Source organism: Oncorhynchus clarkii, chromosome 13 (assembly GCF_045791955.1).
Source record: "Oncorhynchus clarkii lewisi isolate Uvic-CL-2024 chromosome 13, UVic_Ocla_1.0, whole genome shotgun sequence".
Classification (NCBI taxonomy): Eukaryota; Metazoa; Chordata; class Actinopteri; order Salmoniformes; family Salmonidae; genus Oncorhynchus; species Oncorhynchus clarkii.
In genome coordinates, this window is record NC_092159.1 from 7199447 (window position 1) to 7214446 (window position 15000).

Consider the following 15000-nt stretch of genomic DNA (forward strand, 5'->3'; position numbering starts at 1 on the left):
TTTGACCACAATGGCACCCTTTTCCCTGTGAAGTGAACTACTTTAAACCAGAATGGCACCCTTTTCCCTGTGAAGTGAACTACTTTTAACCAGAATGGCACCCTTTTCCCTGTGAAGTGAACTACTTTTAACCAGAATGGCACCCTTTTTCCTGTGAAGTGAACTACTTACTTTTAACCAGAATGGCACCCTTTTCCCTGTGAAGTGAACTACTTTTGACCAGAATGGCACCCTTTTCCCTGTGAAGTGAACTACTTACTTTTGACCACAATGGCACCCTTTTCCCTGTGAAGTGAACTACTTTTGACCAGAATGGCACCCTTTTCCCTGTGAAGTGAACTACTTTTAACCAGAATGGCACCCTTTCCCCTGTGAAGTGAACTACTTACTTTTGACCAGAATGGCACCCTTTTCCCTGTGAAGTGAACTACTTACTTTTGACCAGAATGGCACCCTTTTCCCTGTGAAGTGAACTACTTACTTTTGACCAGAATGGCACCCTTTTCCCTGTGAAGTGAACCACTTTTGACCAGAATGGCACCCTTTTCCCTGTGAAGTGAACTACTTACTTTTGACCAGAATGGCACCCTTTTCCCTGTGAAGTGAACTACTTACTTTTGACCACAATGGCACCCTTTTCCCTGTGAAGTGAACTACTTACTTTTGACCACAATGGCACCCTTTTCCCTGTGAAGTGAACTACTTACTTTTGACCAGAATGGCACCCTTTTCCCTGTGAAGTGAACTACTTACTTTTGACCAGAATGGCACCCTTTTCCCTGTGAAGTGAACTACTTACTTTTGACCAGAATGGCACCCTTTTCCCTGTGAAGTGAACCACTTTTGACCACAATGGCACCCTTTTCCCTGTGAAGTGAACTACTTACTTTTGACCAGAATGGCACCCTTTTCCCTGTGAAGTGAACTACTTACTTTTGACCACAATGGCACCCTTTTCCCTGTGAAGTGAACTACTTACTTTTGACCAGAATGGCACCCTTTTCCCTGTGAAGTGAACTACTTACTTTTGACCAGAATGGCACCCTTTTCCCTGTGAAGTGAACCACTTTTGACCAGAATGGCACCCTTTTCCCTGTGAAGTGAACTACTTACTTTTGACCAGAATGGCACCCTTTTCCCTGTGAAGTGAACCACTTTTGACCAGAATGGCACCCTTTTCCCTGTGAAGTGAACTACTTACTTTTGACCAGAATGGCACCCTTTTCCCTGTGAAGTGAACTACTTACTTTTGACCACAATGGCACCCTTTTCCCTGTGAAGTGAACTACTTACTTTAGACCAGAATGGCACCCTTTTCCCTGTGAAGTGAACTACTTACTTTTGACCACAATGGCACCCTTTTCCCTGTGAAGTGAACCACTTTTGACCAGAATGGCACCCTTTTCCCTGTGAAGTGAACTACTTACTTTTGACCAGAATGGCACCCTTTTCCCTGTGAAGTGAACTGCTTACTTTTGACCAGAATGGCACCCTTTTCCCTGTGAAGTGAACTACTTACTTTTAACCAGAATGGCACCCTTTTCCCTGTGAAGTGAACTACTTACTTTAACCAGAATGGCACCCTTTTCCCTGTGAAGTGAACTACTTTTGACCAGAATGGCACCCCTTTCCCTGTGAAGTGAACTACTTACTTTTGACCAGAATGGCACCCTTTTCCCTGTGAAGTGAACTACTTACTTTTGACCACAATGGCACCCTTTTCCCTGTGAAGTGAACCACTTTTGACCAGAATGGCACCCTTTTCCCTGTGAAGTGAACTACTTACTTTTGACCAGAATGGCACCCTTTTCCCTGTGAAGTGAACTACTTACTTTTGACCACAATGGCACCCTTTTCCCTGTGAAGTGAACTACTTACTTTAGACCAGAATGGCACCCTTTTCCCTGTGAAGTGAACTACTTACTTTTGACCACAATGGCACCCTTTTCCCTGTGAAGTGAACCACTTTTGACCAGAATGGCACCCTTTTCCCTGTGAAGTGAACTACTTACTTTTGACCAGAATGGCACCCTTTTCCCTGTGAAGTGAACTGCTTACTTTTGACCAGAATGGCACCCTTTTCCCTGTGAAGTGAACTACTTACTTTTAACCAGAATGGCACCCTTTTCCCTGTGAAGTGAACTACTTACTTTTAACCAGAATGGCACCCTTTTCCCTGTGAAGTGAACTACTTTTGACCAGAATGGCACCCCTTTCCCTGTGAAGTGAACTACTTACTTTTGACCAGAATGGCACCCTTTTCCCTGTGAAGTGAACTACTTACTTTTGACCACAATGGCACCCTTTTCCCTGTGAAGTGAACCACTTTTGACCAGAATGGCACCCTTTTCCCTGTGAAGTGAACTACTTACTTTTAACCAGAATGGCACCCTTTTCCCTGTGAAGTGAACTACTTTTGACCAGAATGGCACCCTTTTCCCTGTGAAGTGAACTACTTACTTTTAACCAGGACCTAAAGGGCTCTGGTCAAAAGTAGTGATTCCATATGTGTTGTTTCATATTTTTGATGTCTTCTCTATTAATTCTACAATGTAGAAAATTGTCAAAAATAAAGAAAAACCCTTGAATGAGTAGGTGTGTCCAAACTTTTGACTGGTACTGTATATAAACAGGAACATTCACACATCGACAGATACCTGTTGTGTCCTTTTGTAATGATTCAATAAGGAGGACTAGGCCTAACGTGTGTTGTGTCCTTTTGTAATGGTTCAATAAGGAGGACTAGGCCTAACGCTGTGTGGGTTGTGTCCTTTTATAATGATTCAATAAGGAGGACTAGGCCTAACGCTGTGTGGGTTGTGTCCTTTTATAATGATTCAATAAGGAGGACTAGGCCTAACGCTGTGTGTGTTGTGTCCTTTTATAATGATTCAATAAGGAGGACTAGGCCTAACGCTGTGTGTGTTGTGTCCTTTTATAATGGTTCAATAAGGAGGACTAGGCCTAACGCTGTGTGTGTTGTGTCCTTTTATAATGATTCAATAAGGAGGACTAGGCCTAACGCTGTGTGTGTTGTGTCCTTTTATAATGGTTCAATAAGGAGGACTAGGCCTAACGCTGTGTGGGTTGTGTCCTTTTATAATGATTCAATAAGGAGGACTAGGCCTAACGCTGTGTGGGTTGTGTCCTTTTATAATGATTCAATAAGGAGGACTAGGCCTAACGCTGTGTGGGTTGTGTCCTTTTATAATGATTCAATAAGGAGGACTAGGCCTAACGCTGTGTATGTTGTGTCCTTTTGTAATGATTCAATAAGGAGGACTAGGCCTAACGCTGTGTGGGTTGTGTCCTTTTGTAATGATTCAATAAGGAGGACTAGGCCTAACGCTGTGTGTGTTGTGTACATTCAGACCTGGATATCCACTCTACATGTTCCACGTTGTTCAGTTGGTCCACTGTTTAGGTAGAAACTCTATAGGCCCCATTAGCATAACGCCTAGCAACCAAGGGGTTCAAAGACGAGTGGAGGCTGTGATTGGCGGAGAAGGGGTGAGTGATGGTAATGATGATGATGGTCGAGTGACACGGCTTTGTTTCGTGTTCAACGTTAGCAGGCTAATCACGCACACGCTACGTCACATTTACAAAGCTGAGGAGACATCCACATGGATACCATTTAGCGAGAGGATAAAAAACAGAACCATTTAGGCTACTATTCCAGTGTCCCAAATTGCAACCTATATAGGGCAGTTGTTTGAGTGAAAAAGGACTAGGTCAAAACTAGTGCCCTATGTAGGGAATTGGCCATAGGGCTTTTTTAAACGTTTTTTTTTTTTTTCCTTTTACACTTTTTTCTTCCCAATTGCTTGATATCCAATTGGTAGTTACAGTCTTTTCCCATCGCTGCAACTCCCGTACGGACTCGGGCGAGGCGAATGTCGAGAGCCATGCGTCCTCCGAAACACGACCCTGCCAAGCCACACTGCTTCTTGACAGACTGCTCGCTTAACCTGTAAGCCAGCCGCACCAATGTGTCTGAGGAAACACAGTACAACTGACAACTGGAGTCAGCTTGCAGGCGCCCGGAACGCCACAAGGAGTCGCTAGAGCGCGATGGGACAAGGAAATCCCGGCCGGCCAAACCCTCCCCTAACCCGGACGATGCTGGGCCAAACCCTCTCCTAACCCAGACGACACTGGGCCAATTGTGCGCCGCCTCATGGTCTCCCGGTCACTGCTGGCTGTGACACCGCCTGGGATCAAACCAGGGTCTGTAGTGACGCCTCAAGCACTGGGATGCAGTGCCTTAGACCTCTGCGCCATTTGGCAGGCCCCTGCCGTAAGGCTCTTGCCAAAGGTAATGCCCTATGTAGGGAATAGGGTGCCATTTGACCAAGTGTAGGCTGTTGTAGCCAACCTGTATCAGTGTCTGTATGTGTCTATGAATGACTGGTGGGTCCTGAACCCTTGTCTCCTGCTCAGGAAATTATCTCTTGGACCAAAAGGGTGACACTGATTTCAAGTGACAGGCACTACCTCGTCACGAGAGCGTGAGACCAACTCACCGCCTCTACATGTATGTGACTGTAGACTGTCTGTAGCATGTGTTTGTAACATGTGTCTGTAGCATGTGTCTGTGACTGTAGACTGTCTGTAAACATGTGTCTATGACTGTAGACTGTGTCTGTAACATGTGTCTGTAGACTGTGTCTGTAGCATGTATCTGTGACTGTAGACTGTGTCTGTAGCATGTGTCTGTGAATGTAGACTGTGTCTGTAACATGTGTCTGTAGATTGTGTCTGTAGACTGTGTCTGTAACATGTGTCTGTAGCATGTGTCTGTGACTGTAGACTGTGTCTGTAGCATGTGTCTGTGAATGTCGACTGTGTCTGTAACATGTGTCTGTGTCTGACTGGGTAACTATGACTATGTGCATAATCTTTATGGTATAGGTGGCAGGGCTGCTCTCCCCACAACCCGTGTTCTCTGGATCAAGCCCGTCTCCGTCTGCTACACTGGTGGCAGCAGTGGGATCAGTGCGGCATCTTAGGGTCGTTTGCAATGAGTAGAGAGAAAGTCTAATTCCATTACAGCCATCTTGGTAGGCTGGTCGGCCTGAAACTATTGCTCTGGTTCACCCAGGCTCCTGACTTCATAGTATCCTGACCTCATAGTGAACGGGCTCCTGACTTCATAGTATCCTGACCTCATAGTGAACGGGCTCCTGACTTCATAGTATCCTGACCTCATAGTGAACGGGCTCCTGACTTCACAGTGAACGGGCTCCTGACTTCATAGTATCCTGACTTCATAGTGAACAGGCTCCTGACTTCATAGTATCCTGACTTCACAGTGAACGGGCTCCTGACTTCACAGTGAACGGGCTCCTGACTTCATAGTGAACGGGCTCCTGACTTCACAGTGAACGGGCTCCTGACTTCATAGTGAACGGGCTCCTGACTTCATAGTGAACGGGCTCCTGACTTCATAGTGAACGGGCTCCTGACTTCACAGTGAACGGGCTCCTGACTTCACAGTGAACGGGCTCCTGACTTCATAGTGAACGGGCTCCTGACTTCACAGTGAACGGGCTCCTGACTTCATAGTGAACGGGCTCCTGACTTCACAGTGAACGGGCTCCTGACTTCACAGTGAACGGGCTCCTGACTTCATAGTGAACGGGCTCCTGACTTCACAGTGAACGGGCTCCTGACTTCACAGTGAACGGGCTCCTGACTTCATAGTGAACGGGCTCCTGACTTCATAGTGAACGGGCTCCTGACTTCATAGTGAACGGGCTCCTGACTTCACAGTGAACGGGCTCCTGACTTCACAGTGAACGGGCTCCTGACTTCATAGTGAACGGGCTCCTGACTTCATAGTGAACGGGCTCCTGACTTCATAGTGAACGGGCTCCTGACTTCATAGTGAACGGGCTCCTGACCTCATAGTGAACAGGCTCCTGACCTCATAGTGAACAGGCTCCTTACTTCACAGTGAACAGGCTCCTGACCTCATAGTGAACAGGCTCCTGACCTCATAGTGAACAGGCTTCTGACCTCATAGTGAACAGGCTCCTGACTTCATAGTGAACGGGCTCCTGACCTCATAGTGAACAGGCTTCTTACTTCACAGTGAACAGGCTCCTGACCTCATAGTGAACAGGCTCCTGACCTCATAGTGAACGGGCTCCTGACTTCATAGTGAACAGGCTCCTGACCTCATAGTGAACAGGCTCCTGACCTCATAGTGAACAGGCTCCTGACCTCATAGTGAACAGGCTTCTGACCTCATAGTGAACGGGCTCCTGACTTCATAGTGAACGGGCTCCTGACTTCACAGTGAACGGGCTCCTGACTTCATAGTGAACGGGCTCCTGACCTCATAGTGAACGGGCTCCTGACTTCATAGTGAACGGGCTCCTGACTTCATAGTGAACGGGCTCCTGACTTCACAGTGAAAGGGCTCCTGACTTCATAGTGAACGGGCTCCTGACTTCATAGTGAACGGGCTCCTGACTTCACAGTGAACGGGCTCCTGACCTCATAGTTAACGGGCTCCTGACTTCACAGTGAACGGGCTCCTGACTTCATAGTGAACGGGCTCCTGACTTCATAGTGAACGGGCTCCTGACTTCATAGTGAACGGGCTCCTGACCTCATAGTGAACAGGCTCCTGACCTCATAGTGAACAGGCTCCTTACTTCACAGTAAACAGGCTCCTGACCTCATAGTGAACAGGCTCCTGACCTCATAGTGAACGGGCTCCTGACTTCATAGTGAACAGGCTCCTGACCTCATAGTGAACAGGCTTCTGACTTCATAGTGAACAGGCTCCTGACCTCATAGTGAACAGGCTCCTGACCTCATAGTGAACAGGCTCCTGACTTCACAGTGAACGGGCTCCTTGAAACGTGAGGCTTTCATATGACTGTCTTGGGGTGGGACAGTTAGGCTACATGAGACTGCCCTCCAAGTCATCACAACAACAATAACACAACTGTCAACAATGCTGCTTGTTTCCATGGTGCTGCTGCTGCTGAACACCATATGAGAGCTGAGAGGAGCCCACCCCCAGCGGTGAGATGTGGAATTTCATATTATCCTCCCCGTGCGCTGTGTGTGTGTGTGTGTGTGTGTGTGTGTGTGTGTGTGTGTAGTGGGAGAACGGGCCAGGCGAGGGAGCCGGATAAAGAAAGGGAGCAGAGGAGAAGGAAAAAAACTGCCGAGAAGAGAGGGGAGCAAGCAGCGCTATTCGACCAACGGATAGGACAAGGCCAGCCACGGCTGGTCGGACGGGTTGGAGTTTATTAAAAATATGTATTTTATTCCGTCGTTTTATTTGATCCTGTAGGCTACTAGCTACAATACTTCTTCCCAGCCGTGCAGGTTTTTCCTGGGAAAAGAAGGCAACGAAAACGGACACGTTGGGGATTTCTGTGGACTAGTAACGTTAGCCGAGCTGTTGTAGGCTAGTGTGGCGCTACTCTTCTTTCTCATTGTTAGAAAAACACGGAGATACATGGTGGTTGGATTTCAAACTCGTTCGCCTACATTCCCCGTCGCTTTCCACGAGACCGCGCTTGGATATCGGCCGGATTATTAATTTGTCGAACGCAGGAGTAACATTTGTGACAAGCTAGTCTGCTAATTGTTGCCATTTTTCTCCCTGGCAGCGGCAGCTCGGTTCGTTCTCCCTCCCCCTCTGTCGTTCGCCAAGCTGACCATTTTAAAGGCAGCTCTACCTTTCCAGGCTTTATTTTTTCCCCCCGTGGCCTCCTCGCTCCCTCTATCTGCCTCGACCGTGGAACTACTGTTAGAACCCTGCATCCGTGTTCGACTCGGAATGCAAAATAAATCTAGGCCGGGTTATGCCAAAGAAAATAGTGTTTATTTGTTTACAAATACTGTGTAGGCCCAGATCGACCGTTTACTTGCTTTTTTGTTTTACTTACACAATTGCATGTTTACAGCTTGCTTGCTGCTATTGGTCATTTGAGCGAGCAATGGCATTTTGTAGTTAGTTTGATTTCTTCCTTTGTTTATTGGCTACTTTTCATAGTTTAGTTGGCCTTCCTTTGTTTATTGGCTACTTTGAAACACTCGGTGTTTCGAGTCAGGGACATTAAACTGTAAAAGGCAACTGGCCTGGGCTACCTCTGGGGAAAAACACATACTATCTTCTCATCTTCCTCCCTTCATCGGACAACGGTCACCTTTTCCCTCCCTAGTTTTGTCGCAAAAACGGCGAGATTTTTCTGAAAGGCATGGAGGACCAGGCCCGCATGATGTCGGGTCTCGTCGGGCTGTCCGGACTGTCTCAGGTCGACGTGGGGGACCATGACGCCGGGAGGAAGCAGCACTCCCTCGGCCAGCCGCAGCAGGACATCGGGGATATCCTCCAGCAGATCATGGCCATCACGGACGAGAGTCTCGACGAGGCCCAGGCCAGGTAACACCTTCCCCGAGGAGAGGAGGGCTGGAGCACAGGGAAGAGATCCATGTAGACAGGGGATCCAGGTTGATGTCACCACTCTTATATGATCCAGGATCGTTATACGACATATTAGACCCGAGCTTATGTTTTATGTGGTGTAAAGATAAAACTGACCCAAGATCAGATATTAGGGGCACCTCTTTGCTTGGTGAATAAATAGTAAGAAGCAGGGAACATGATGGAGTACGTGGATCCAGGGGAGAGGAGCCTGCGTGGTGAATTTCTGGCCATAATAACAACGGATTTCACATCGTCTCTTTGACACTCACACAGGCTACACACCACCAGTCCCAGTGCGCTGGTCGGTTACAGCAGTGGTCATTAATTCAGGCTGGTTAATTAATAGTCTCTCGTGTCGTTATGGCACCAGTCTGTGTGCGCAGACTGACCTCGCTTTTATTTGCTGTACTTTACTGCGCCGTGACGTAACGTTGAGCTCCACACTCAAGACCGTGTAATTTGCACCTGCCGCGTTTTCAAATATACACTAGGCGATTACATTTTTATTAGCAGTATGCTTTCAGTCTGTTTTCCTTCTGTCTCTCTCTCTCTCTGTTGTTATTCTGTTTTTATTCCCTCCATCTCTCTCTCTCTGTTGTTATTCTCTCTCCTCCTCCCCTCCTCCTTTATATAAATATTGTTCACTTTGACGACCGCCCGGCGGACTAATTAACTACAATGAGTTTGCTGAGGTCGCCTTGATTGATCGGTCATCACGTCATTAACATGGAATAATGACAAAGGATCTTACCGCGACTGGAGAGGGGGATGGCCCCGCATTTGAAATGGAGATGGCCGTTTTGGGGTCTGGTGGTGGCGGTGTGTCAGGTGCTTTAGGTCGCCAGTATGGTGGTGGGCTGGAGGTGTTTTAGTCAGCGGTTGGTGTGAGTTTTCTTGTCCATGATGGAAACTCGGATCGGATTTCACACGGCTTGACCCCCCAGTGGCTGTAAATAGCCTGCTGGATGATGCTGCTGACCCCGGTGGTGTCTGTTTTACGTGTCGCAGCCCGGCAAGGGGCTTCACAGAAACATTTACGTTATATGTGTTAATCTGTGATGGATTTATTACTTTACTTATAGGCCTGTAAACCCATTACTGAACTATAGAATGAACCACTGACATTAACATTGTTAATCTGTGATTTACTTTAGGTTAGTTATGGGATTACAGGTCCAACCAATACAACTAGAATGAACCATTTACACAGTGTTTATTTTCTATGGTGAGGTTTATTACTTTACTGACAGACCTATAGGTCTCACCGTTACAAACAAATGGACTGAACTGTAGAATTACACTTCTATTACCATCTTATTACAATATTAATAAATACATTGCTGAAGCTCTATTGGTGAATTGGCTCCTTTTATAGTAGTGTGATGTATCACCTACACCTGTGCTGCTGTTCTGCCAGTATCACCACACAGACAGACAGACAGACACACAGACAGACAGACAGACACACAGACAGACACACAGACAGAAATACAGACATATACAGAAATACAGACAGATACAGACAGACAGACACACAGAGACACAGACATAAATACAGACAGACACACAGAGAGACACAGACAGAAATACAGACAAGACACACAGACAGACACAGACAGAAATACAGACAGATACACATACAGACACACAGAGAGACACAGACAGAAATACAGACAAGACACACAGACAGACATTCTCTCCCTCTCCTCTCGTCCCTCCTGGGTTTTTGTCCTGTTCATTGTGAGAGGAGGGATGCAATCAATTCTCTGATAATACTGCACGAGAGAGCAGCTGTCCACACACACACACACACACACACACACACTCCGTTACCAATATAGCTAGGCTCCAAAGACCTAAGGATACCTATTGTATGGTTGTTGGAGCCTTCGTCCACTCAGTGAATTCCCCATATTAAAGACTAGCTGTGTATTACTCATTCATGGGTGTGTTATGGTGGTGTGTGTGGCTGCAGTATCATCCTGGTCTGTGGTGACAGTATAGGCTATACAGGCTGGTCAGTTGTGACAGTATAGGCTATACAGGCTGATCAGTGGTGACAGTATAGGCTATACAGGCTGGTCTGTGGTGACAGTATAGGCTATACAGGCTGGTCAGTTGTGACAGTATAGGCTATACAGGCTGGTCTGTGGTGACAGTATAGGCTGTACAGGCTGGTGTATCATCATGGTCAGTTGTGACAGTATAGGCTATACAGGCTGGTCAGTTGTGACAGTATAGGCTGTACAGGCTGGTCAGTGGTGACAGTATAGGCTGTACAGGCTGGTGTATCATCATGGTCAGTGGTGACAGTATAGGCTATACAGGCTGGTCTGTGGTGACAGTATAGGCTGTACAGGCTGGTCTGTGGTGACAGTATAGGCTGTACAGGCTGGTCAGTGGTGACAGTATAGGCTATACAGGCTGGTCAGTGGTGACAGTATAGGCTATACAGGCTGGTCAGTGGTGACAGTATAGGCTATACAGGCTGGTCAGTGGTGACAGTAGAGGCTGTACAGGCTGGTGTATCATCATGGTCAGTTGTGACAGTATAGGCTGTACAGGCTGGTGTATCATCATGGTCAGTTGTGACAGTATAGGCTGTACAGGCTGGTCAGTGGTGACAGTATAGGCTGTACAGGCTGGTCAGTGGTGACAGTATAGGCTATACAGGCTGGTCAGTGGTGACAGTATAGGCTATACAGGCTGGTCAGTGGTGACAGTATAGGCTATACAGGCTGGTCAGTGGTGACAGTAGAGGCTGTACAGGCTGGTGTATCCTGGTCTGTGGTGACAGTATAGGCTATACAGGCTGGTCAGTTGTGACAGTATAGGCTATACAGGCTGGTCAGTGGTGACAGTATAGGCTATACAGGCTGGTCAGTGGTGACAGTAGAGGCTGTACAGGCTGGTGTATCCTGGTCTGTGGTGACAGTAGAGGCTGTACAGGCTGGTCAGTGGTGACAGTAGAGGCTGTACAGGCTGGTCTGTGGTGACAGTATAGGCTGTACAGGCTGGTCAGTGGTGACAGTAGAGGCTGTACAGGCTGGTCAGTGGTGACAGTAGAGGCTGTACAGGCTGGTCAGTGGTGACAGTATAGGCTGTACAGGCTGGTGTATCCTGGTCAGTGGTGACAGTAGAGGCTGTACAGGCTGGTGTATCCTCCTGGTCAGTTTATTTATGCTCCCTTTTTCTTCTTCTTTTCCATGCTCTCTCGTCCCTCTGGTTTCTCTGGTTTCTCTCGTCCCTCTGGTTTCTCTGGTTTCTCTGGTTTCTCTGGTTTCTCTCGTCCCTCTGGTTTCTCTGGTTTCTCTGGTTTCTCTTGTCCCTCTGGTTTCTCTGGTTTCTCTTGTCCCTCTGGTTTCTCTCGTCCCTCTGGTTTCTCTGGTTTCTCTTGTCCCTCTGGTTTCTCTTGTCCCTCTGGTTTCTCTCGTCCCTCTGGTTTCTCTGGTTTCTCTTGTCCCTCTGGTTTCTCTTGTCCCTCTGGTTTCTCTGGTTTCTCTCGTCCCTCTGGTTTCTCTGGTTTCTCTCGTCCTTCTGGTTTCTCTCGTCCCTCTGGTTCCTCTGGTCCTTCTGGTTTCTCTCGTCCCTCTGGTTTCTCTGGTTTCTCTCGTCCCTCTGGTTTCTCTCGTCCCTCTGGTTTCTCTCGTCCCTCTGGTTTCTCTCGTCCCTCTGGTTTCTCTCGTCCCTCTGGTTTCTCTGGTTTCTCTCGTCCTTCTGGTTTCTCTCGTCCCGCTGGTTTCTCTGGTTTCTCTCGTCCCTCTGGTTTCTCTGGTTTCTCTGGTTTCTCTCGTCCCTCTGGTTTCTCTGGTTTCTCTCGTCCCTCTGGTTTCTCTGGTTTCTCTCGTCTCTCTGGTTTCTCTTATTTCTCTCGTTTCTCTGGTTTCTCTCGACCTTCTGGTTTCTCTCGTCCCTCTGGTTTCTCTGGTTTCTCTCGTCCCTCTGGTTTCTCTGGTTTCTCTCGTCCCTCTGGTTTCTCTAGTTTCTCTCGCATAGATTATGTAAGAAGCAGAGTATGTGAGCAAAGTTGAGCGGTCGGAAATTCCGCTCATCTCTCCGGCGCTCTACTGATATTCCACCGCCCCACCGCCCACCGCCTCACGGGGAAAAACGCTCCGCGCTCACAAAAAATAAAAAACTGGCGCTCCAAATTGGCTCCATTTATTAAAATCCCCATTTAACCAACACCCATCTATTTGGGTGACTACCTGGACCTACCGTTTGGTTCTGGACACTACATCACCACACTCCCTCTCTTGGTACTCCTCATCTTTGTAAGTCACTTTGATTTTGCACCTGTGTGTGTTATCAGTTTCTTTACGAAAATATTTAGTGAACTCCATGTCAGTAGTTAAAGCTTAGGGACTATAGCAGCACACCAGTAGACTACAGATGCATGCTGGGCCAGGCAAGCCCTGAGCTCGTGAAGTGCACTGAGCGTAATTGGAGCGGGTGAGAAGGCCGACGCTCCAGCCTTTGGGAAACTCGCTCTGTCCCCATACTCTGGTAATGGAGGAGCTCCGGACAGTTTGGTTTTCTCCTCGCTCCTCTCTATTCCTACTCCTCGCCTCCTTTTTCTCCTCCCTCTCTCTCCTGAGTTGAGGCAGATGTCATAGGTCTCCAGCCTCACTCCTCTCTCTCCTCCCTCATCTCCTCCTCTCCTGTGAAACACAGTAACTTCACTAACTGGTTGGTCAGACCACACTGTCTCAGACGACTGTGAAACAAAGTACTAACTGGTTGGTCAGACCACACTGTCTCAGACGACTGTGAAACACAGTACTAACTGGTTGGTCAGACCACACTGTCTCAGACGACTGAAACACAGTACTAACTGGTTGGTCAGACCACACTGTCTCAGACGACTGAAACACAGTAACTTCACTAACTGGTTGGTCAGACCACACTGTCTCAGACGACTGTGAAACAAAGTACTAACTGGTTGGTCAGACCACACTGTCTCAGACGACTGAAACACAGTACTAACTGGTTGGTCAGACCACACTGTCTCAGACGACTGAAACACAGTAACTTCACTAACTGGTTGGTCAGACCACACGTTCTCAGACGACTGTGAAACAAAGTACTAACTGGTTGGTCAGACCACACTGTCTCAGACGACTGAAACACAGTAACTTCACTAACTGGTTGGTCAGACCACACTGTCTCAGACGACTGAAACACAGTAACTTTACTGACTGGTTGGTCAGACCACACTGTCTCAGACGACTGAAACACAGTAACTTCACTAACTGGTTGGTCAGACCACACTGTCTCAGACGACTGAAACACAGTACTAACTGGTTGGTCAGACCACACTGTCTCAGACGACTGTGAAACACAGTAACATTACTAACTGGTTGGTCAGACCACACTGTCTCAGACGACTGTGAAACAAAGTACTAACTGGTTGGTCAGACCACACTGTCTCAGACGACTGAAACACAGTACTAACTGGTTGGTCAGACCACACTGTCTCAGACGACTGAAACACAGTAACTTCACTAACTGGTTGGTCAGACCACACTGTCTCAGACGACTGTGAAACAAAGTACTAACTGGTTGGTCAGACCACACTGTCTCAGACGACTGAAACACAGTACTAACTGATTGGTCAGACCACACTGTCTCAGACGACTGAAACACAGTAACTTCACTAACTGGTTGGTCAGACCACACGTTCTCAGACGACTGTGAAACAAAGTACTAACTGGTTGGTCAGACCACACTGTCTCAGACGACTGAAACACAGTAACTTCACTAACTGGTTGGTCAGACCACACTGTCTCAGACGACTGAAACACAGTAACTTTACTGACTGGTTGGTCAGACCACACTGTCTCAGACGACTGAAACACAGTAACTTCACTAACTGGTTGGTCAGACCACACTGTCTCAGACGACTGAAACACAGTACTAACTGGTTGGTCAGACCACACTGTCTCAGACGACTGTGAAACACAGTAACATTACTAACTGGTTGGTCAGACCACACTGTCTCAGACGACTGTGAAACAAAGTACTAACTGGTTGGTCAGACCACACTGTCTCAGACGACTGAAACACAGTACTAACTGGTTGGTCAGACCACACTGTCTCAGACGACTGAAACACAGTAACTTCACTAACTGGTTGGTCAGACCACACTGTCTCAGACGACTGAAACACAGTAACTTTACTGACTGGTTGGTCAGACCACACTGTCTCAGACGACTGAAACACAGTAACTTCACTAACTGGTTGGTCAGACCACACTGTCTCAGACGACTGTGAAACAAAGTACTAACTGGTTGGTCAGACCACACTGTCTCAGACGACTGAAACACAGTACTAACTGGTTGGTCAGACCACACTGTCTCAGACGACTGAAACACAGTAACTTCACTAACTGGTTGGTCAGACCACACGTTCTCAGACGACTGTGAAACAAAGTACTAACTGGTTGGTCAGACCACACTGTCTCAGACGACTGAAACACAGTAACTTCACTAACTGGTTGGTCAGACCACACTGTCTCAGACGACTGAAACACAGTAACTTTA

The 15000-nt window shown here is 47.5% G+C and overlaps 1 protein-coding gene across 2 annotated transcripts in view; it reads left to right on the forward strand.

Annotated features, from left to right (window-relative positions):
* Nucleotides 1-7220: 7220 nt before the first annotated feature.
* LOC139424334 (pre-B-cell leukemia transcription factor 1-like) overlaps nt 7221-15000 on the forward strand; it is a 37259-nt gene continuing 29479 nt past the window's right edge. For both annotated transcript variants that reach the window (XM_071176066.1, XM_071176067.1), the window contains exon 1: nt 7221-8413. In XM_071176066.1, the coding sequence (XP_071032167.1) occupies nt 8229-8413 (185 nt within the window). In that variant the 5' untranslated portion in view covers nt 7221-8228. The remainder of the gene's footprint in view (nt 8414-15000) is intronic.